We start from the raw sequence: 23,624 nt of genomic DNA, 5'->3' as shown, positions 1-23,624 counted from the left end.
CTGTCAACAACTTTTAAATTGCACTTAATATGGTAATAGCACAGAGTTAGCAGAAGTTACTTAAAATGATCATGCAGCATATAAAAATCAATTCCCCTATTAAAATAAAATTATTTATTCGCTTTTCTTTGCATGTCTTTTCTTACATTAGAACTACTGGACAAAGTGCCAACATAATCAGGTTATCTTATTTATGATAAAGCAAATAAATTGTAGGGTAAGAAGGAAAGTACATGTCTGAAAGAGCTACATCACCTTTTTTACAACTAGATTATAATATATATTCAAATTTATATTACTGCGTTTGTTTTCCTAACTGCAGCTTGCTTCACTGTAGGCATGGCTTTCGTGTCACCATTTGGCTTCTCCTACTGCTCGAGAAAAGGGAACGGTCCAGCCTTGCTGTAAAGCCGGGTGCCAGACGGAGCCGGCATCCCCCGGCCCTCGCCACTCTCCTCCCGCAGCCTCCCACGCTCAGCCCTGACCTTCTCCCCTCCCGTACGCAAACAGCCGCTGCTTTAGACTACTAGGTAATTTTTTATATAAAAGAAATCAAGTTCACCCTAAGTAGGAAGCAGGACTTATATCCCCTAAATTAATGCTTTATCGTGTGTGTTAACGCCTGTCCATCCATTGCACTGTGCATTTTGTTTGTTTGCCTGCAGAGAAAACTGCTCTATGGCAAAAAAGGAGCCCACAAAAGCATGGATCTCCCTTTTTTGTCCCAGTTGATGCAAAAATGGCTGGCTGTCAACTTACTTTCTTGTACTTTTACTTTATTTCAGAATGCAGCTGTGCCTTTTATCTATCAATTTTCAGAGCATTTGCACAAGCAAATACTTTTATTTCTAATTCATCTCAGTACTATATAGCAAAGCCTTCTGCCATAGCGAAGAGCTGACAACAAACATAACTTTGAATAATGCTTCCCTTGGTTACAGGGATGAAAGAATTTTCTCACTTTAAAAATTATACAGTGGGAAAAAAACACATTCAACCACCTTAACAAATACAGTGCTATTGAGAACAAAAGCAACTACACTTCAGTAGGAATCTTCCAAACATTTGCCAAACTTGAAAGGACAAAATTTGCCTGGCAAACACCATCTGATGTTTGGTAAACACCAAAAACACTTGGCAAACACAGGTATCACAGAAGTAAAAAAAAAAAAGAAAGGAGAAAAAAAAGAAAAAAAAAAGAAGAGAAATCATTTCTATTAATAATGATGTCAAACAACCCTGCCCAATCCTGCTGCCACTGAAGCGAACGACAAATCATTTACCACCTTAAGTAGCATTGGAATTAGACCAGAAATATGAAAATATTCCGTATGATCAGAATTCCCTCGTGGAAATCTGCTGACCCCGTCCCAGCACACACACATCACCATTGACTCTGACAAGCACCTTCTGTGCGCAACAACAGCGCAACATGTTTCAGTATTTGTAACTGCGTAAATTATGTAACCGGGATCTGTGGTGAGGAATGAGAAATCCATAGATATTCCTACCGTGCAGGGTGAACTGCCGCATGTTGCATGGGTTTGCCACTGGCACAGAGGAACACAAGGATAAGGGATTCTACCCATGTTGAAAGGAAGCACTGACACCCCGGTCTCGCCCACTGAGACGAGACTGCTCCGTTGCCTTCTAGAGGGACTGGTGTGTGCGAGGGGGTCTAGATAACATATCTATACTGTACCATATAGTCTTTCAGATGATAAAGACTTCAAAGGCTACAAGTTTGCTCTACTGAACGGGTCTCATTTAAATGCAGATATAGGTCTTTGTAGCTGACTAGAATTTGTTTTTGCTTTTCTAAAAAGTAAATAAAATTCAGAACAGAGGAAATAGTAAGTTTATACAAAAAAGCACATGTTCCACTGAAACTATGAATATTGCATGACAAATACCTTTTCTTTAATAAAATAAGCTTTACCTTTAGGTAAACGCCCACAGGAAGCAGTGAAAATGTCCCTGTATCATATAGGCAAAATGCCTACACAGGATATTTTGATAAATACGTGCTTAGGAAAAAGGGTGCCCTTTTTTCAAATGATCTAAGTAATATGCAATTCAGTATTAGCAAGGTTTCATAAATAGTCTAATGCCACCATAATAAATCTCACTTATAACGAGGCCATACACTCCCCATTTATAACAATCCCAATATCCATGGATATCATTTGATTGCTAAGGATTCTTGTCACAGAAAACATTTATATAACATTGGTCTGAATACAAAAACTTATTTCTTGATTTTGCAGTGCTATTTGCTGTTTTTATTATGGAATGTGTATTCTTATTTTTCCTTTTCTTTACTGCTTCTTTTTAAAATACCATTTAAATGCAGGTCAACTCATAGTAATCCCCACAGAAATACTTTTTTTTTTTTGTAAATGGTACCAAGAAATAATACCAAATTGGACATTTCTTCAATATTCTGACAATGCAAATTTCTAAATTGTACTGTGAATAAACAAATGCAATTAACATCTGTACAGATCATACGGTGAGATAGTCTACTGAGGTCACAATGAATATGTTTTTAATAAATTAATTACTTCTGGATGAGAAAAATACTGTTACATCATCACTAACCAGGGATATCTCATATTTTGTTTATATGTCATTTTAATAAATGTTACATTATAGATTTTGGATGTTGAGTTATAGTCTGCTGCTTACCAATATCCACTTCCCTTTATATTTTATATGCTTGTGTTTTTCCAAAAAACGCTTCTCACTATAATTTCTTTAAACAGTTGAAAAAGTAACTCTTAACAAAACTAACACAGCTGCATTGCTACCAATGAAAATACTTTGCACTTTTGGAAATTTCATGTGAAAGGAGTTATGAAAATATTCCATCACTTACTTTGGTAGAGTTTTCAAGTGATTTTCTCTTAACTCCAAGATTCTCAATTTGACAAGTCTAGAAATAGTGTATTAAAGAAAATAATTAGCCCAATCAAAGAATTAGTTCAGGAATTCATAAGAATGATTTGAAACTACTTATTTCAACAAAAAAAGAGACTGCTTAATGCACAATAATGAGATACCCAGATGTTGTTGGTCTGAATATAATACAAAATCTGTTCAGAACCAAATAGATTCATATTTGCATTATATTGTTTTTATGTTCTTCTCTGGATTCCTCTGAAGAACAACGACATATATCAGTTTTTCAAAATAACACTAAGCTATTTTTCTAGGCAATTCAAACAAGGCAAACATCATAAATTAACTTATCTCAAACATTTCCAGATCTGTTAAAGGGTAAAAAGCAACTGTTGTACAGTTCACAACTTCTTTTGGCATTTTTTTGAGTCTTGACTTCTGCAGCTCCACACAGGCAGACCAATGCTAGAGAACAGATCTCCATCAAATTTAATGTATTTTAAGCAGAAGTTGAACATATGCTTAAATGCTTGTATGAACTAGAACCTGTATACAACAGCACTTCACATTTCAGTATCATTGTGCAAACACTAATTGGCAATATTATTTAAGCCACAACAATAAATTTTGTGAAGCTGAATAATGGGTAGGAAGGGGGACACACATACAGGCTAGCGAGCAACAAGTGCAATGTCTGTATGTTAATGCTGGAAACCTGTGAAACATGAACATGACAATCTCGTTCCACATCTGTCTGCTCTACTGTCTTTTGCAAAACTTCTCTCTTGTTCTTGCTTTCTTATTTTTGCTTTGGTTACTCCACTACACTCAGTCATTTCTCATCCTCCTTTCTGACTCACAGTGCTTTTTTTTTTTCTGTTCATTTTTCTATAGACATAGACCATATTGTTATTTTCTGCCCTTGCCACAATTTAATAGCACATTTGATCAAGGACAGGCCTCTTCTCTAATTTCTATTTCTTTCCACCTTTTCCCTAAACCACCAAACTGCATCACTTCATCATAAAATTCTTGCTGACATGAAATTCTAACAACAATCATTCATCAAATAGGGCTAAAGAGGCAAAACCTTACCTTCTAGTATTTTTTTTTTTTTTAATGAATGCAGCTTTTAAACAGTCCTTTAAAACTAAACTGGGTTTGCATGAAACAGTAATGCATTTTCATGACTAATTCTTACCTTCCAAAGTTAGCTGGAAGAAACTCCAGAAAGGCATCATTTAGATAGAGCTGGGTCAAGTTTACAAGTTGTGTGAAGCCATCTGGTAGCCTAAAAAATAGTTAAAAGCTTAATCCTGGCACTGAAGTTGCTATGGAAATAACAACAATGTATATTTATAGAGAGAAAGATGACTCTCTCTCTCTCACCTTCTTTTTCTACTCAACTAATCAAGATGAATTTACTTATAGGCAAAATTTTTGTCTGTTCTCATCTCTTCCACATTGTCATCATCTGACGAAATTCAAACTCCTGGTACATTCAAGCTACATCAGCTTTTTCTCCCCTCCAAGTTGAGGCTTTTTAGCATAGTTGGTTTTGTTTTGTCTTTTTTTTTTTTCTTTAACTGAAATAGGAAAGTTTCATACTTTCATCCCCTTCACTCCATTTTGTAAATCACAGCATTACAACACAGATTTTCTGTGACTATTATTCCAAGTTTTTGGCAGGAAAAACGATTGTCAAGATCCTAACCAAGAGATTAGGATAAATGAGGACACAGCATGGCTCACTTCCCATATACGTCCCCCTGTGCATAAAGCGCCAACCCCCTGTGTTTAAAAGTCTGCATTACATGGACTGCTTTGCCAAAGTTTCCTTTACTGTGTGGAGAGACACTACATCTGTTGCGTAGTAAGAGATCTTTTTATAGACACATCAACCTAGAAAAATGTCATCCTTATTACTTTTGGATTTCAAACAACTAAAAATTAGTTTGGGTTAACCTGGCAAATGAAGTTGACATTGTGCCTTTAAATTTTAGTTCACTTTGCACAAATTTTCTGAACTTGCAATATACAAGCCCAAGCTATTGATACTCACTTAGAGACTGGATTGACACTGGCTTCAACAATTGTTAAACACTTACAACATTTAATATTTTCTGGAAAATCTTGAATTCCTAAAAAAAAATATTGGAAGAAGCATTATACAAACATGAAAAACTGTTCAGCTCGTTTTCTTCATAAATGAGTTCCACATAAATGTGTTTTTCACTGCTAATGCAGGATGCAACTATAAATTCTGATCAGACTTTAGCAATAAAATGAAAAAATATATACATTTGTAATACCATAGTTTACAGAAGATACTTAAGCAGCAAATAAATATACCACAACAGACAACATAGCTTGCAATAAAAAATCCTGTTTTAATGAGTTACAGACTGACACCACTTGTACTAACTAGTACTTGTGCCTCTTTTTGAACTGCCCATCTTTTCCTTCTTGGTCTCCCTTTCTCCTCTGGAGTCCATACATACAGTCCAGGAAGTCTGTAGGCTTACACTGATAATAAAATTTTCCAGAGTGCCTAAATTTCATTTTCAAAAGAAAGGCACTTAAGCACAGACATGCAAGGGGTTTTAGGCACATAAGTATGTAAATATGTACCTTGGAAAAGCACATCAGCAAATTAGTCACTGGCAATGTTAATAGTGGTAGCTGTTTACCTGCAGCCTGATGTGCTTAGATACGTTAATACATCTTGATCCAAAAGAGTCCTGTAAGTACTAAGCCACTTGGGAAAGTCGAATAGTTCATACAAGTACACTGAAAAATGCTACCCCACTCCTATTTCTAACGGTTGTCAGTCACAACTCATCATGGTACACGATGCTAGCAGAGTGACCTGCAGTATTTTGGGAAAAATTCAGATATCTGTCCGGCCTTTGGAAAAGTGCCAGACAGGAAAGACTTTTCTAAAACAGAAGTTATTGTTGTTTACATAATCATCACAATTCTTTAAAACGTGCATACTTTTGATCTCTTACCATTTTTACTGATATCAAGTTCTCTGAGATTAACTAAGCTAGCAATAGTGGTCGGCAGACTGGAAAGGTCGTTGTCAGGTATACTCAGTTTGCGTAAAGCTTGACAGTTGAACAGTTGCTGTAATATAAAAAAATACTTCAGAGCATTTCAGGAAAAAGTCAGTTTCATTATTTAACACAAAGGTAATAAATAACATAAAACTACCTTTGCTATATAAAAATCCAACAATCCAAAAATATTTTTAAATGACATTATTTGAGAAGACATTCTTAAAGGTTGCACAGTATTTTAAACAAGCATAATACAGTCTACATGAATAACCAGCACAGTTGATCGGTGATAGAACAGTTCAAAATTGTGGAGTTTTCTGTCAAAAATTGCATATCTATTGCAATCATTATTTTGTAGGAACGTGCTATTTCATAAAATATGTCATATAAAAAAGAATTTTTGTGGTTTGTGGTAAGTTAAAGTATTTGATTATATAATTTAATATAATCGTATATTAGATTTTTAAAATTCCCTGACTGTGTGCAGACACAACTTGCTACCTTCAAGAAACAAAATATTTTAACATTATCCAAACGAGGTATTCTGTAAATCCTCCCAAAATTCAGGACTTTCAATTCCAGTATTTCATTCTAATTCAGATTTTCTGAAATGTCAGAATTTCCAGTCCAACAACAAATCCTCTTTTCAACCTAAAGTAATCAATACATTGCACTGAAAGCACCTATTTAGTATGGCTGCCTTCTTCAAAAAATATCGCCATCTCATACAACACCTTAAACATGCAACAGTGAAATAGCCATGTTAAAAGAAAGCAGTCAGGAAAACTATTTAGCATTTAAGTGCACTGCAGTGCGAGGTTAGAGCTGCTGCACATGAGGAACAAGCAAGGTGTGCTCTTCGACGGCGGAGCTCAGAGCTTCGTCAGGGCCAGCGGCTGGCAGGCGAGAGGAGAACGCCATTTACCCGCTCGGCTTCCTTACTGCCTAGAGGCAGTAGGTAGTGACCAAAACTCCGTGCTCCACGCTGCCCGGTGACGGCACCGGGGAAACCCGAGAGCCCCGCAGCTTAGTGTCACACTTGCCTGCCTGCTTTGCAGGGCCAGCCAGGGCTTGCACACGCGCACAGTGTCCTCACAGCTGGCCCAGCGCCGGGACCTGCCACCCCGAGTCACCCGCATACCGCTCTGCTGAAGCAGGGGCTTAACCAACGTTGTGGTTGGGTACCAATGTTGTGGCTGCAGGCTCTAAAAGTTTACTCGTTTTAAAAGTGAGTTAAATGTCACTAATCCCCCTAGGTCTTGCTGAGCACATGAATTCACTTGATGGCCCTAGACAATTCTGTGGGTTCCAGAGAAGAATGATTTCCCTTTGCAGGCATCTCAAAGGTGTTCTGCAAATATTAGTGCTATGTTTATAGCAGGTTTTGTCTTTCTTTCCTTCAGCCTTCTACAGTAGAATAAAGTCTATGTACTTCTTGGCAGGATATCTGATAATGCACAATGATTCGATTGCCCATCCGAACAAAAGAAATAATTCAGCTAAGTGTCTGGAGATGAGAAAATTAACACACAAACAGTGTGCCAATGCCCAGTCAGTACTTCAGTCTAAATAAACTTTAGATGATTTTGAAACTGCATCTTTTTCCTGTCGCTTTTCATCATAATCCTTAAAAAAACAAAAACACCCCCAAATCCTGCTTTTTCCTCACGATGATCTGTTCTCAAATAACTCGCATGATATTCGTCCTTGATATTAAGGAGAATTACATGAATAAAAAACACTCAGAATGAGAATTACTAGACCACAATTGGCACCAAGTATGAAAGGGTCTTTTTACCAAAAGTGAAAAAAGACACTTCTCAGAATGCCTTTGTATTCGCTCATTTTCAAGACTGCACAGCAGCCTCCTCCCCGCAGGCGCCAGCTAAGGCCAAGAGCAGGCGCAGGGCCCAACGCAGCGCTGCGGCCCAGCTGCCTCGCGCAAGTACGGGAGGGAACAATTTCCACACCGGGGTCGGCAGCTCCTGGTCTCGTGTGCAGGAACACCCAGACCAAGTACTGCACCCCGAGAAGCCAAACGTTTCCGTGCGGAAGACGATGACAATTAGGAGAAATCGCTCTCTAGAGGAGGAGGAATTCTGGATTCTTCTGTGATGCATCTGAAAGCACCTACTTTTTTTTTTTTTTTTTTAAAAAAAAAGGAAGCACAGCATTTTGGACAAACCGAAAAGTACTGCGATGGATCTGCTCTAGGGTCTGCTCTTGAAAATTGTAGCTGCGTTGCTGGGTTTTGGCAGCTGTAAAGCACCACAATGCTCACCTCAGGGGACCTGCAGAATTCTGGTACATATACAAAGTATACAGCGCTCTTATAGCAGCAATATGAAGTTTCCAGTGCATGTGCCTAGCCAGTCTTTCAGGGAATTATATTAAAAGCCAAGGAAGCCTTGGAACTTAAAGTTTTGACAATCTCTAAACAGCTACAAGGCTTCAGAACTGATGAACAAGGAAAGGTAATAAAAACTCATTTTCTTTTGGAAAAAATATTCTCTCTGGAGTAATTTTATGACGCACTACATTATCAGCAATAATACAAGAGTGGGAATACACTTATATATACCCCAAACGACTCATATTTTCTTAGCCAGTGGATTTTCAAAAGGTATCCTTCTCAATTTCTAGTGTTTTATGGCCATGCCATCAGGATTTTCATGTAATCAACATATTGTATATTCATACATTATTTTTATTCCTTTTAGACTGGAGACCAAGTGGAACTAATGATGCTGTGATTTAAGCTATAACAACGGACCGTTATTACGCACATCTCAAGTGCTTGGCCACACACAGATGGAGGCCGACGGCTTCGAGGGCGTCAGAGAACAACACAAAGCTCCTGCTCTTTGCTTTCTGTAGGTAGAGCTGCGGGACGGATTGGCTCTGGCAACGGAGGGACTTCATGTCAGGATTACAAACAAGTAACACTTCCCAGTTCTGCACCACAGAAACATCATTTCTTATTGGCAGCTTCAGAAACTAACCAATTCATTGCATGGAAATCATAACTCAAACAGCAAATGCAATGCAAAAGAACATACGGTTAATTTATAATACCTACAGATTTATGTAAGTGAGCTGTACATTAGCGATTACCTCAATACCATTTACACAGTGGCTGCATTGCTTGTTCTTAGCACGACAATTAAGCACGAGGTTGCAGTCTCTAATTTCAGGAGCATATTTAGCATTACTGATACCTATTTTCCCTGCTCACCAAATGGTGAAAGATAGCGGTGGCTATTTCTAGAATTTATCATTAGAGATGGACAGATTTTTCCCAAGTCATTAACAAGTAAATTAATTTTGTCCATCACATTAGCGCAGATTTTACTTAACATTTATAAGGGAAAGCTGCTGGGAAGAATTTTCATCTTATTTATGTTATATAAATATATATATTATGTTATATTTTATATATCTGGTTACTGCTTGCCAATGACTCCACTACATCAAAATTGATACTCTTTTTTTATTAGTCATTGACACTCATTGGACTCAGACATATAGGGATGTACTTGCAGCAGTAGCTCATGATAATAAAGTCAAAAGCCAATAAAAGAAAAGTCTCGGCTATGTTTAAGTGAAAATATACAACTACGGAACAATCCGATACCTCTAAAAAAAGAAAAGGCAATGAACTGGAAGTTAGGACCTAGAAATACTGTTCCAATGAGACAGCAGAAAAAAGCATAAATCATGGTGCACAAAATGTAACATAAAAATTCAAAAGAGCAATAGGCAGAATTAGTTTAATACATCAGAAATATCAGGCCTGCAAAATAATTTATTGATTTCAAGAGTGCCAGGTAGCAATGAATACTATGAGTACAATACTATGAGAATACTATGAGTAATTTCAGAGATAACATTTGTAAAATAACAAATAAAATTTGACCTAGGCAAATTTTCTTTGGAAGCAATTATTTGAACTCATATTTACATATAGAGAAAAGCTCTGCTTAAGGCAGATTGCTATGTGAAATAAAAAGATATATTAGGTATTATAATGCTATTTTAATAAAAGATGGCATTCTCCCACCTAGAATATTAATTAAATAGCAGAAAAAAAGAAAGGTCTACAGACAGGTAACAAAGAACTATTTGAAGCAGGAAATTTGAGAATGAAATCATTTGGACTGCTGCATTTAAGGTAATGATTAATAAAGGAGAATAGGCTTAAGATATTAAAAAATTATGAATGGCATAAAGGAGGCAAATTTAACTCTCTTCCATTAATCCTCTCTTATACAACAAGACCATGTAAAATGACACATTTAAATAAACTTAAAACTGATTTAAAGGATTTTTTTCAATACATAGTATTAGCTTCAAAATATGATTTATAAACAAAGAAAAATGAGATAAGTGTAAATATAGTTCAATTTACTTAAATCTCTCCAAAATATGCTCTCATTTGCAGTTTTGTGTCAAAGTAACATATTCACAATACTCGATATCACAACACAATGCAAAGATTTCACTAGCATTCACATTCCAGCTGTGACTTTCACAGTGATAACTATCACTTTCATCCCAGCTTCATGACGTTGGTCCCTTCACCTTGCACCCTCTGTTTTTCATATATAATTATGGTATATTGCTCCTGTCCTAAGTCTTGATATATTTGCCTTACGTTATGCACTGCAATTAACTCTTAATATCATGGTGATACCTACTTTCAAGTGATCTGAGATAAATATACCAAAAACCCCAAGCTAAATTGGAGACTTTACATATCCTTCTGTAGCACTCTTCAGCAGCATAATTAAAATATGCAAGGTTAACCATATTTTATGATTAAAAGTAAAATAGCGCTGAAGGCATTCATTAGCAGTAAAAGGACTGCCACCACATTCCTTTTCATATTTATGGGTGCAGAAAAAATTTTTGATGCTCTTCTGTCTTTTCTGGCACTAGGAGAGATACGTCACCTCTCTGTATCATTTTCTTTGACACCTGAAGATCTGACTTCTCAGCTATAAAAAATTTCTTGATGGGGTGAGCAATCTTCAGCAATGAACACTCAGATCTGACTACAGAAACTCCATGTAAGGAAAAAAGTGCATTTTCTACATTTGTAAATAGAATGTGTAAAATCTCTGTGCAATGTAAATAAGTAATATGCTGGGAGACGAGGAAGAATAGATTACAGTGGAACAATGTTTAATTAAAAGACTTGTAAGCATCTTTCATTATCGTTAAGAAATATTCAATTAAGGAATGGATTACATCATGCTTCATTATGTAGCTAGCACCTACTGTTAATTTTTGCTTCTTCTACCTTGCCCTCTTTTGATTCTAGAGCACTTAAGTTACAGAAATTTTTAATTTCTTACAGTAACACTGAACACTGGAAGACCAAATTTAAAGATTCTATGCAGGGAGTTTCACACAGGAAGCATAACTAAAGCAATCTCACTGCAGGATCTCAACAACATGTCAAAATGTTTACAGTTACACAAACATTAGTCAAGTACTCCCGGCATTTCTCCCACAAGGATACACAGCTTATACTGACAGAATGTGCTTTCAAAAGCAGTGCAAAGATGATCCAAATTTGAGACAGTTTGCCCCATATATTAGTGTCTTCTGGGTCTCTCAAAGTACTGAACACCATTAACTACTTCCTGTGTGAAAAGTACTTCCTTTAAACAAGGACTTTATTGACTGTCCTCTGTTCTTGCGTTATGAAACAAGGAGAGGCAGAAGGCCCTGCTCCTCCCTGTGCAGCACCATCTGCAAGAGCAGTGTCTCTGCTGTCTGCGTTCTCCAGAGGCTGCAGAAAAAATTAGCAGAAACGTAACCAAATCTCTTCAGCTAATAGTCACAACTCTGACTGCCCATGGCAAGCAGGCCACCCGTGCAAGAATAAGTCCTACTTCATAGTTAAAGAACATATTGGCTGTTCATTTAAGAACACAACTTTGACTTCTGTGTTACAGGAAGAACAGTAATTACCTTAGGTAGCTCTTCAATTTGATTGGCATCTAGATAAAGTTCCTCTAATGTCCGTTCAAAACTAAAAACCTCCTTTGGCACCTGCTGTAGGCCACAGTGAGAGTAATCTAACACTGAGACGATTTCTTCCTCACCACGAAAACATCGGCATGGCACCAGGCGGCCAATGATTTTCCTTTTGGTTGTCATGTCCAAACAGTGCACTGAAAGAAAAGTGGAAAAAAAAAAAAAAGGTTTCTGAAACTATCAACATGTTTGGAATTATTCATTTAGAAATATTATCGAGATTGTAGTTCAATCAATATAGTTTTTCTGAGGGATATCTGTAATTTGCATTCTGTATGTCCTAATCAGCTCTTCTACAAAACAAGACAAAGTGAAGTTTACCAGTATAATCCCCAAAAGCAATCTCAATATATCGTCCATTCTGCTACCCTGGGACAGATATGCAATTGTTGCTTTCCTTAATGTTGAAAATCAGCTGCATAAATCCTACACGTATGAACATCTTCATCAGACAAAGCACAAAAAGACAACTTTCGTACGTCATGTTTTGATCCGTTACAGAGTTTGGACTGTGAGTCAAGGAAGCGTATCGGTCAGTGGTAGTCATCGAAGGTCTGATGCTCCCTGACACATGCACAGCTATCTTACACATATTTCTCCGACATCAACAGAGTTCCTTAGCTTTCTACAGTTATTGCTAGGATATATTTGTTGCCTTTTGACCACATAAGCACAGAAAAAGTAAAACTAGCTGGTTACAAAACTAGAAAGAAAGAAACCCCAAACTGGACAGTTTACCTGTCATTCCTGTTTATCTTATCTGACTTTCAATAGATCAAGGTAATATAAGGGATTTAGCAGAAATTCCACTAGTTTTTCTGTATCAAAAAACTTTTGGGAAATTTCACCACAGTCTGTTCCCTAACTACTTCTAATCTAGATGTCAAGTTCTGCAAATCTTCCTTGCATACACAATGCGTATGAGTACATCTAATTCATATTAGTAATGGTTTATGTAATTGCATCTTATTATTTTTCAGCTGAATAAAAATATTTTAACTAACTACTCTTGAATTGACAGAACACTCACTAAGCAGATTTTATACATGTCAAGCAGTCTCCAAATCTGGAACAACACTGACATTTTTAGAAGTTATGTTACCTTACCATAGATAAATCAGGCTGTTCTGAAACATATCACCATAAAGCCAAGAAGGGCTAAACCTTCATCTTCCATTTTCTAAAATTTGTCCAAGTAAAGCAAGGCTCAGTAGGATTCTCTTTCAGAGGATGCCACTGAAAAAGCAACTGTATATTTGTGCACAATATCAGTGGAGAAAAAAAATGAAGTCATGTAACCTTTTTCAACAAAACAGCACAATTTATAGTTCTTAGCATCAAACTGTGCTCTCCTTTGTATTCAGGCCAATTAACAGTAACAACAGTCTCAAATGCAAGAAATCCAGTTTCACAAAGTATAATGAAGAGAAACAAGTCATTTCTGATCCTGGACAACTCCCCATGCAGTGAGCTGAGCTATGTCTGTATGAGTGAGCACAGATCATTCAAGTTACTTAATCCATCATTTGACTGAAATATAAATGTAAAAATGTAAATGTAATGTAAAACATTTTTTGATTGGTTGGATCATAAGCCCTGCTTATGGTTCTCTGTGATTTTTATACTAGGGAATAAATTGGTATTTCAGAGGTAAATAAAACATTCAAATGTTATATTTCCTTGTTTAAATTTTATTAGCACTTATCTGCCTCTAGCAATCCCAGTGAGATTAACATATCAATACTGTCAGAACAAATACTGTTTTTCATTTTTCATGCGCTCAAAACATGAAGAATAGCAAGAAGCTGAAACGAACATCAGTGAAACCACAGCGCAGCTGGTTATTCATTTGGCAGTGCCAACGACAGTCTTCCTGTTGACTGATTTTGGCTTAAGGGTAAAACTTAAACAGAATAAGAGGTAAAGTAATTCTGTAATTCAACTTGACCAGATGCCAAGTTTGTGGATATAACATAAAAGCTTTATCTTAATTAAAGTCAGCTGATGCAATGAAAACATCTTTGTAATGCAATGTATATAAATTTGTGAAAATTTAAAAATCAGAACACCAGTAAGTATGAAAAACGGAGCAATTCATTTACAAGCTAGGAAGTCACAAAATCTAAAACTTTTAGCAACTGTATATTTCACTGCAGAACAGAGAAGCACAAAGAACTACCCAGCTAAAATTTGAGGATGCAACGTGCCACTCAAATTTACTCTACTTATGGGTGAACTTCAATTTAAATGTTCTTTATTTAAATTTCTTACACCAGGAATACTAGATCCCCATTCCGAGCTCACACACAACGCTGTGGCTCAGTCTGGCTTCTCGATCAGCACTCAGAATTTCCTGTGATAAAGAAATGATTCTTTTAAGATTCCCCCTCATTTCCCCCTGGAAATAAGGTTTTTGTGACTCATTCTGTATGTCTCCATAAAGCTTCAAAACTTGCTGGCCAGTTTCAAACAAATTTGGAAGAAACCGACTTTTATAGTTCCTGAATTTCACAAAAATTTGTACTGGTCACTTTTTAAACAAGGTGGGAAAAGCCGCCAGCGCTCCTGCAAAGCAAGCGCAGTAGGCAAGAGGCCCATGGCACCAGTGCCCTGGTGAGCGAGAGGCAGCACCCAGCGCCCAGCGCAGCTGCAGCCGCCGTACGCACCTCCTTCCTCCTGTCCCTCAAACCCAACTCGCACTCACATTAGGGTGCTGACCGTCACCTTATCCACCCTCTCCAAACGCACACTGTATCCTCTGCCACCACAACAGCGTACCACATGCAATCAGCTTTTCTGCAGTCATGAAGTCTATACTTGGATGTTTGAAGTGACTTAGGGCATCTCTACTTAAAATTACTCAGCTTGCACCACTTTCTACCTGACTGCAGGATCCCCTTCGGTGGCAACAACTGCTAACTTCAGCAAACCTTCACAACTGGGCAGCAGCAAGGAAACGAGGCAGAGCAATGTCAGAAGAGGGAAAGAAACAGCTGTCCACATCAGCAGGGCTGCAGAAGGGGCCAAAGGGAAAAGATGTTAGGGGAACGTAGGCCGGCAGCCTTCAGACACGGTCCCCTACGTGCAACGCGCAGCCGAGGCTGCCTGGCCTGCCCTTTCCTCGTGAAGGGCCACCCCTGTGTAGCAGGGCTGGCGTCCCTGCCACGAGGCAGCCAGCTGCAGGAGCCGCCCGGGGAAGCAGCACGAAGCCCCCCTGGCCCCAGCCCCTCTGCCGCCAGCATCGCGGCCCCCGCGCCCAGGAGACAGGGTGCGCAGCACAACCGCTGACACCAGTTTGCACCGCCTCTTCCTAAAGAGCTCATTTGAGTATACAAGATCTAAACAGATGAAAACTGTAAAAGCATTGGTCAGAACAAGTATTTCATGAGAAAAATGAAATCAGCTATCAAGATGCCAAGCTTCTTTGTATTCGAGCAGAGGAAGCAGCATTTGCAACTGCACGTTTCAAACCTTGACACAAAACAACTAAATGCCCTTGGAATATCAAATTATTTCTAGCTTTTCAAGCCATTTGAATACAATGAACAATGGAACAGTTATAGGTACTTCAAAAACTACTCAGAAAGCATTCGTCCCATAGGCACTGCAAGCACTTAACCTTGCATTTTTCTCCTCTCCTGTAGGTATACACATAAAACAAACCTGACGTTCCATTTTAATAGAAACCCAGAACAACAGTATACCAGAATAGGTAGAAAAGGTACAAACGGTAATGAAGTGATAGAACTGTACTAAAAATAGCAATTACGACAACAAAAGCATTGAAAAAAAAAAAAAAAGATTTGCTCATGTAAACAAAAATGCTCCATTACTGCAGTTGATTGTTTGTAAAAACCTCTATCATTTCTTATTCAATAGAAAATTGTTTTTAAAAAATTGAAAGAAAAAATGCAGAGGATAAACAACAATGGTTTAATTACTTTGCCTTCCTCAAGAGAGAGAGTAAAACCTGGCTGTCATGATAAATAAAATTAATTCAGTGGGATTAACTGCTGATCCATTGGAAGATCGTCTTCTTCAGAAAAAACAGAATGTAATTTGGATAGATCAGCAATCTGTATTTAAGAGAAGATCAATACTAGAATAAGAAAAGTATTTGAACCTGAATTATGGTGAACCATTAAGATTTTGTGGGAAGAAGCAGCATGAAGTAACTCCACTGCAGAAACTCCTACCTACAGAACACGCCTGAAAAGAACAGCAGGAGAAAGCAAGAACTTAAATGTATTTGCGTAGAAATGTTTTTATATGTGTTCACAGTGTGCTCTCAGTATTTACCTTGCGTAATTAAAAACAAAAGAAACTAACAAAAACCCAGAAAATCTGTAAAAAAATCCTCTGGGATTTTTATTGTTCTTTGCATTCATTTTGGAAAGCAACAGTACGGAGTTAAAGGAGCTGTGCTACCATTGAAGGGAATAAATTTCATGCCCTCTGGACTAACGGTAATTAAACTCTTGATTGATTTCAGTATTATTTATTCCTATCCTGGACTAATTCCAGTTTGGGTAATTACACTTTTCTTACCTACATTTTATTCTTTCATATTTTTCATAAAGCTTTGCTTTTGTCCTGATAGTTACGTACTCTAAGAGGATTGCTACCCGAGATCATTGGAAAGAAAATCCCAGGCAAATAAAGTCAACAGAAAGCCAACCGTAACTTTGGGAGGTCGAGTCGCTATACATATTCATGCTTTAAAAACTCCTTAATCCCTGCAGGTGATACAGAATGTCTTCCGGTCTCCTCCTACAAAGACTAATGCTTAATACTTTCCCCTGGTTAAACTTGGCCAGACAACCACATTCTGAAGAGCAGAACGTCAGAGGTCCCTGTTCAGCACAAGTCACACGTTCTGTGTTCAGAACCACACACTAAAAAGGATTTAAATCACAAATGTAAAAAGCAAGAAGGCTGAAGCTGTCCGTTCAGTTTCACATGTATGATCACTAAAATGTCAACCATGTTCTTCAGACCACATGCAGACATGCTCACCAACTTGGAAAGTTATAAGATCACTGCTGTTCTGCACAGCCATTGGGAAGAGGTGTTTCTTTTTTTTCAAATGCAATAGAACTATGATGAAATGTAAAATCTTTTTTCTCTGTGATTCTGCTTAAGGAAATTTATTATCTTCTTAACTAATAATTAATAGTAATTCTATACAACTGCATTCATAACCAAATTAAATGTACCATTATTCAAAAACTCAGCATAACAAAATGAAAAGCAGATATATTTTTCCCAAATAAGATTAAAAATTATGTTATAACCTGTATTGTAAATGCTTTGGAAAAAAATCTTTCTTGAATTAGATTAAAGAATCCATGACAAGCATAAATATAAACTGCTATTTATTAGCTTCATGCTAGCATCTCATTATCATTATGTGCAATTTATCCTCTTAGGAAGCAAAACCTTAATCTAAAAAACAACAGTAGTTTTAAGGGAAATAATTAGAATAAAATTTAATCTCTTCTCAATTAATGGATCTTTTGTGCAGTAAAACCACTAAGTCCTGCTTCTCAGCAATCACGAGAAAAGATCTTCTCCTTACCTATTTAAAGACAGAGACAAAGAAAATTGCAGTACAGCTCACAAAACTTTGATTTAAAGATGGAACAAAGTAGCCTGACAAACTTAGGGAATCTTGAAAAAATAGGAGAACTGATCACAACCCTTTGAGCCTGGCACTTGAGCCGGCTCCCAGCCCACCTCAGTGCCCACCTATCTAGCCTGTACTTCATCAGCTTGTCTGTGAGGGTGTTCTGGGAGCCTGCGTCGAAAGCCTTGCTATGGTCAAGACAAACATCCACTGCTCTCCCCTCGTCCACCGAGCCAGGCATCTTGTCATAGAAGGCTATCGGGTTGGTTAAGCACAATTTCCCCTTCAGAAATCCGTGCTGCCTGCTCCCAGTCACCTTTTTGTGCTTCATATGTATGGAAATAGTTTCCAGGATTAATTGCTCCATCACCTTCCCAGTTGCTTCAACACCTTCTTGATTCCACTACACAGCCAGGACTGACCATGTACATCCTTAAGCCCACTCTTCTATAAGAAGTTCCACGGGATTCCTGTGTGTTAACATGACTAGTACTACAAAGCATGTGTCCAAAATATTCAATCCGTATTCAGCTTTTTGAAGCCCTTGAAAGTCTTCCAAAAAATTCAATGTAAAATATAAGTAATTTTAAAGTACTGAATGTAATTTTAATTCTTAGAAGCAAACAATAATTCTTTGATGTCTTTCAAAAGTGTCAAGCAGCAAGTGGTGCTACAGGAAAAAAGATGAAGTTAAAATCTTACCGTAAAAAACTCCATAATTTGTCTCTGTATAATTGGTAGCCTAAAATGGCTTTTTGTTTTCTGTTTCTCAAAGCACATTAATTACAGATTTAATTTTACTACCAAACAAGTTTTCAGTGTCACTCTTCCCTTCCTTTAAGTATTTCCTATGTGTGTATTATTTGTCTCAGGGAAGTCTTAGCTGTCTCGTGTACTGCCATACTCTACAGCCTGGGTCAAAACTCAGTGCGTCTACCCCAAAAAGAAACAAAAACAAAAAACAAGGTAACAAGAATCATACAACCAGCCTATGTTGTCTGACAAGATATTGATCATAAAATTATCTGTACCCTTGAAATTTCATTCAGAAAATCTCTTCAAGAAATTGTAAAGGTTAAGTGATCTGGTAGTGCCAGAAAGGTATTGAGAGACACTGAGAATAAAGAACACAGAAGTCTGGAATGACAGCATTACAAAATGAATAATAATGGTAACATTTGCCAGGGCATTCAGAAAATATTAATTACATTCAAAGCAGCAGACAATCTGCTTCACTGGGTTCCTTCTCATACATCACAGATAGGTGACGATTTTTCTGTTCCTTTTTTTCTTTCCCATAATATTAGCATAATCAACAACATAAACATGTTAATATATTAGTTCAGTATCCTTCAAGCTTAGAAATCATAAGTATATCAGTCACTACAGTCAAACTCTCCATCACTGTTTTATTTCTCTGGGGAGGTCAACATCTCCAGAAGAGACGAAAGCAGAGTGCAATCCTTTCACATACCCTGAACAGACGACCCCCAACAAGCAGGGGTCCACAAAGACCCATACCACCAGGAAGATCCGAAGCAGACACCTTCAAAAACCATCCACCACCCAGCTGAGTACACTCATTAATTACAATCCCAGTTGTTACAATCTGTCTCTATCAGGGCACGATGCTACCTCAAACAATGACACAGCAGAGATGACTGTGCTCACAAGAGGAGGAGGCTGGAGACCAAACTCTTCAGCTACTGTTTCTTTTCCTGAGATCATACCCTTCTTTTTAAACCATATCTCGTTGATGGTTGGACCACTTCTTTCTTCAAATTCCACAAAACATCTGTTCTGTGAAACAAAAGCCTTTTCTGAAGCATTCAGCATGATTTGTGTTTCTACAACTGCTTAAGATACAAGGGATATGCTTCTGACTTTATGAAGGCAGTGGGAGTTTTCCCGTTCGCTCCCATAGGTCAGAATTTCACGTTATATACCATGTTGAAAAAATTTGATGATAAGGACCACAAATATGAAATGGAACAAAGCTTAGCATAGGGTTCAAATAAAAAAAAAGACAAGAAAGAAATAACCCTCTAATTTCATTCAGCCAAAAGCCCTTTCCTCAATGGTATTTTCCTACCCCTGGATAGAGACACGGACCTCTGTTGTCTCTCATATGTTTTAATTAATTTTGTGTGCTGTTCAGATGATTTACACAGTGTCCATTTTCAATCTGGGTCACTGAAATAATTAGGGCATTTTAAAGAGCTCAGAGTCCTCTGAATTTTCAGTATAACTATTCTTTAAAAAACACAGAACTTAATAATTTAAATATTAAATTTTTTTTAAAAGATTATATCTGCATATATGAGCTCTGCCCTCTTCATCTGGCATTTACTGTTTAAAAATGCTGCTCGCCTTATTATTATTTACATCTTTGTGGGAATCATTTTAGTAATGTCTTGTACGAACATCTGTGTGAGTTTTTACTCTTCTTTGTCACATGTGAATACCTCCATTTTGTTGTTTGTATTTTTTTAGTTCAGCCAAGGCTTTTTGTCCACAGCTGTAACGCCATACTTGTGACATCAGGGTTACAGTAAAGTAAGCTCTTACATCACTGGTCACTTATTTTTCATCTTCTCACAAGTTTCCAATACAGATAAGAAGTTCTGAATCTGAAGCAACTGAAGGCAAGCAACTGATTCTGCCTACTCCTTGCCTGAAAATCAGCATCCCTCTTCCTTAAACTGTATATTACCTATAAAATTTGTGTGTTTTTTTCTGGAGCTATCCAAGCAGGGAAGAAATATTAATGCCTTTGCAGAAGACATAACAAGAGCTCATCGGAAACAAACACACAATTTTGGTTATCCACGTCCAGGAAAGACTACCTTAAATTGACACAGATACAAGGAAGGACTAGGATGACAGGGGAATAAAGAGCCTAGGATGGAGAAGGAAACAGCGTATTCACATGGCGTGAATCTAAACACGCGGGCTGCGAATGGGCAGCGAGAGGCACCAGAACATCATCAGCAGGAGCCATCTCCATGCGATGGGCTTTAGCTCAGAGCATGTCTGCTTGCTTAAACCCCCAGCTGTGACTTGACTGTTCCTGCTACCCACTGCCAAAATTCAACTCAGGGATTTCTGTAAACGAGTCAGTCCTCTCCAGCCTCTCCTAGGGAAGGGCACAGAGCTCTCCGTAAACCTGCAGCAAAGGAAAGCCACGTACATCCCAGGAAGGTGCTTGCAGAAGAACTAGTGGGTACGAACTGGCCTTGAAGGATGGACACCAGAAGATTTTTGAAAGCCAAAGGAGTGAGGTTTTTGCAGCCTTCCTTTCAATGGGAATACAAGGTAAAAAACCCTGGGTACATTTAAACAAGACCGACTCGTTTATGACTGTATCTAACTGTATGATGCCTGCATCACGCCATAGCACTGAGTTACATGGATATCTGGCAGAATGGGATTTAACTTCACACCTGTGAGCTCCCAGCCATAGCTACCTTTTTATCCATAGACAGGACAACTGAGTGTTACAGGGCGGGGTGGGGAGGGAAAATGCGTGTGAACAGGTTGGTCACACCATCGGTAGCCGCTGGAGCGCCTTACAGCTCGGCCAGCCAGCCACCCTCCCCATCACAGCCACAAACAGCCACCAGCCTTCCTTGAATCCACTCTCTGGAAGCAGAAAGACACTCTGAATCCATCTTTACCCTTAGGTATAACAAGCTGTTATGGAGAAATCAAATATCAGGCTTGAAGGGTGATTCTGTTCTAACATTTCCACTAACGTAAATACAATTGTAGATTGAGAGTATACTTTTTATGTAGAAAAAAATTATAGTCTTCATCCTAATAAATCATTTTAACAGTCATGTGCATGAAGGGAAGAAAAAATAGAGACAATATTAGAAGACGGACATGAGGAAAGAGCTAGAAGAAAGGCTTGGAGGGCGCATGCTATGGAATTTCAGAGACAGGCCCCACACCACAGACATTGGACTGACTGGAGCTAGCCAGGGAGAAATCAGTTCCTGCATCAGAAAAACAATTTAAAACTTTGGTTCTTTCCAACAAAGGTCAAATTCTTTGCAAGGTTCAGATTAGTAAACTTTAAAAAGGATAAAATGCACTCTGTGGTTTCAAATAGATGTCTCTCCTTTTTATCTCATTTTCTCCATCAGAAGTCACTTTTAAGTTACAGCTTTACATATTATGTTCAGAAGCAAAAACCATATTCTACTCAAATTTCACTTTTGAGCCAGGTGAAGAGGAGTAATAATGCACATTTCTTTTACATTCTGATTGGTAACTCAAATTTCGGAATTTAAATATTCAGATTGTGTAAGCCATATCTAATATTTTTCAATATTTTTAGATACAAAAAAATAAGGAACTATGGCCTTCTAAAGGTGATGCTACAATAGCAGACTTACTAGAATGCTTCCAAAGGTGAATCTGCCTTATCAAAGGGAAGGGTGCCATGATAACTAGCATATCTTAACCAGAAATGAGATTTAATGCATGATAATTGAATTCCTTCAATATATTTTCAGTACAATATTCTGTATTTAAGTTGGCATTTAGATTCTGCTAATAACCAAACATGAATAATCAGATTTCAACTCTTCCTTTTGCCTCCTGCAGAATATTAATGACAGGAAGTTGTATACAATTATTATAAAGGTAATTTTCTCTGTCTTTGCTAGAAGATCTGTGACCTCATTTAGGACTTGACCATCATGAGAGCCGGCAAATTTTCAAAAGAGAAAAGTAAAATTTGGGGCAGAATTAATATTGCAAAATGTCGGTCATTTTTTGAATGCCCGTATCTTAAATGCCTTGCAATAAAGGACCCAATCCTTTACCTTTTCTGCAAAGACTTTCATTGATTTCAATTGAAGTTTATTGTTTGTCTTGCCTCAAAATTGCTAAGAAAGAGTTTGAGGAACTGGTTTTGGATGGTCTTCGTTTTAGATGCTGATCACACCAGGAACAAAGACAGTTTTGTGACAGCAAAAAAGGGATTTTAAAACCTATATCCCGTTTTCCCTAAAGACTGATTTTTGCACAACCTTATGGCAGATTCCGGTTTTGTTCAGATTCTTTTTATACAGGGGCTGACAGAATTTCAGTAATTGGTCGAATATTAGTAGCTCCACTTAGCACATTCTTAAAATTAATAATTATGCTCTTAATTGCTAGAAATTACAATCAGTTTCATGGCCCACTGTGCAGACATTTAAGTAGCAGAGAATTCCAGGAAACCACAGAGAGAAATAGCCTTCTTTAGAAAGTCTGCTCTCTTTAATCTGGGAAATTTACATTTAAACTTTGATCTTTGACGCGTTTCAGCTTTTACTTGAAGTTATCCTTTAGCTTAAAAGATTATCTGGTATGAGAATTGGTATGAAATACGCTTTATTTCTTGCCTTATAGTGTAATGGATTTTGTTGCCCATATGACAGCCAGAACTGATATCCAAAGAATAATACAGAAAATACATTTACCTGCTAAATGTATTAACTAAACAAACCGAATATGAGCTATATAACTTTCATTAAGTCTGGATTTCTTCCTCTTAGAGGAGAAGGATCTTATAGAATACCCGATTATTTTCCAGTGGTTTACATCACAATCCTTCTGCATTATTCCTGACATATTCATCAGCTTAGCAGGAGCTTACTGAAGGAAAACTATTCGTTTTGCTGAGTTAGCAGAATGGAAGTTCCAGAGGAAATGATATGTGACTCCAAACTGCAGTCAGAAAATAAAGTTTTAATTGCTAGTGAAAACTATGACTTACAATGAAAAGTCATCTTCTGCAAGAATCCGGACAGAGTTCTGCTATGGGACGAGGGCCCTTTCTCTTCCCTCCTGTTAGCGCTACCTGGCGCAGCATGTGTATGATACAGTCACGCTGCAGCTCCGTCTATTTCTGGAAGGCAGGCTAAATACTTGTGAGGCAGATATTATTGAACTCCAAAATGGGAAAAGATTAAGTGGATTTTCAACATGTTGTAACA

At 37.6% G+C, this 23,624-nt stretch overlaps 1 protein-coding gene across 1 annotated transcript in view; it reads right to left on the bottom strand.

Annotated features, from left to right (window-relative positions):
- The window catches only part of LRRC7 (leucine rich repeat containing 7), a 193,024-nt gene that overhangs the window by 102,022 nt on the left and 67,378 nt on the right, over positions 1 to 23,624 (bottom strand). Inside the window, exons 2-6 of the mRNA XM_067300514.1 lie at positions 11,943 to 12,145; positions 5,913 to 6,030; positions 4,964 to 5,042; positions 4,103 to 4,192; positions 2,879 to 2,935 (exon numbers count right to left, since the gene is read on the bottom strand). Of these exons, the coding sequence (XP_067156615.1) occupies positions 2,879 to 2,935; positions 4,103 to 4,192; positions 4,964 to 5,042; positions 5,913 to 6,030; positions 11,943 to 12,145 (547 nt within the window). The remainder of the gene's footprint in view (positions 1 to 2,878; positions 2,936 to 4,102; positions 4,193 to 4,963; positions 5,043 to 5,912; positions 6,031 to 11,942; positions 12,146 to 23,624) is intronic.

This window comes from Apteryx mantelli, chromosome 8 (genome assembly GCF_036417845.1).
Source record: "Apteryx mantelli isolate bAptMan1 chromosome 8, bAptMan1.hap1, whole genome shotgun sequence".
NCBI lineage: Eukaryota > Metazoa > Chordata > Aves > Apterygiformes > Apterygidae > Apteryx > Apteryx mantelli.
Note: the sequence above shows the minus strand (reverse complement) of the source record. Positions and strands in the feature narration are given on the sequence as shown.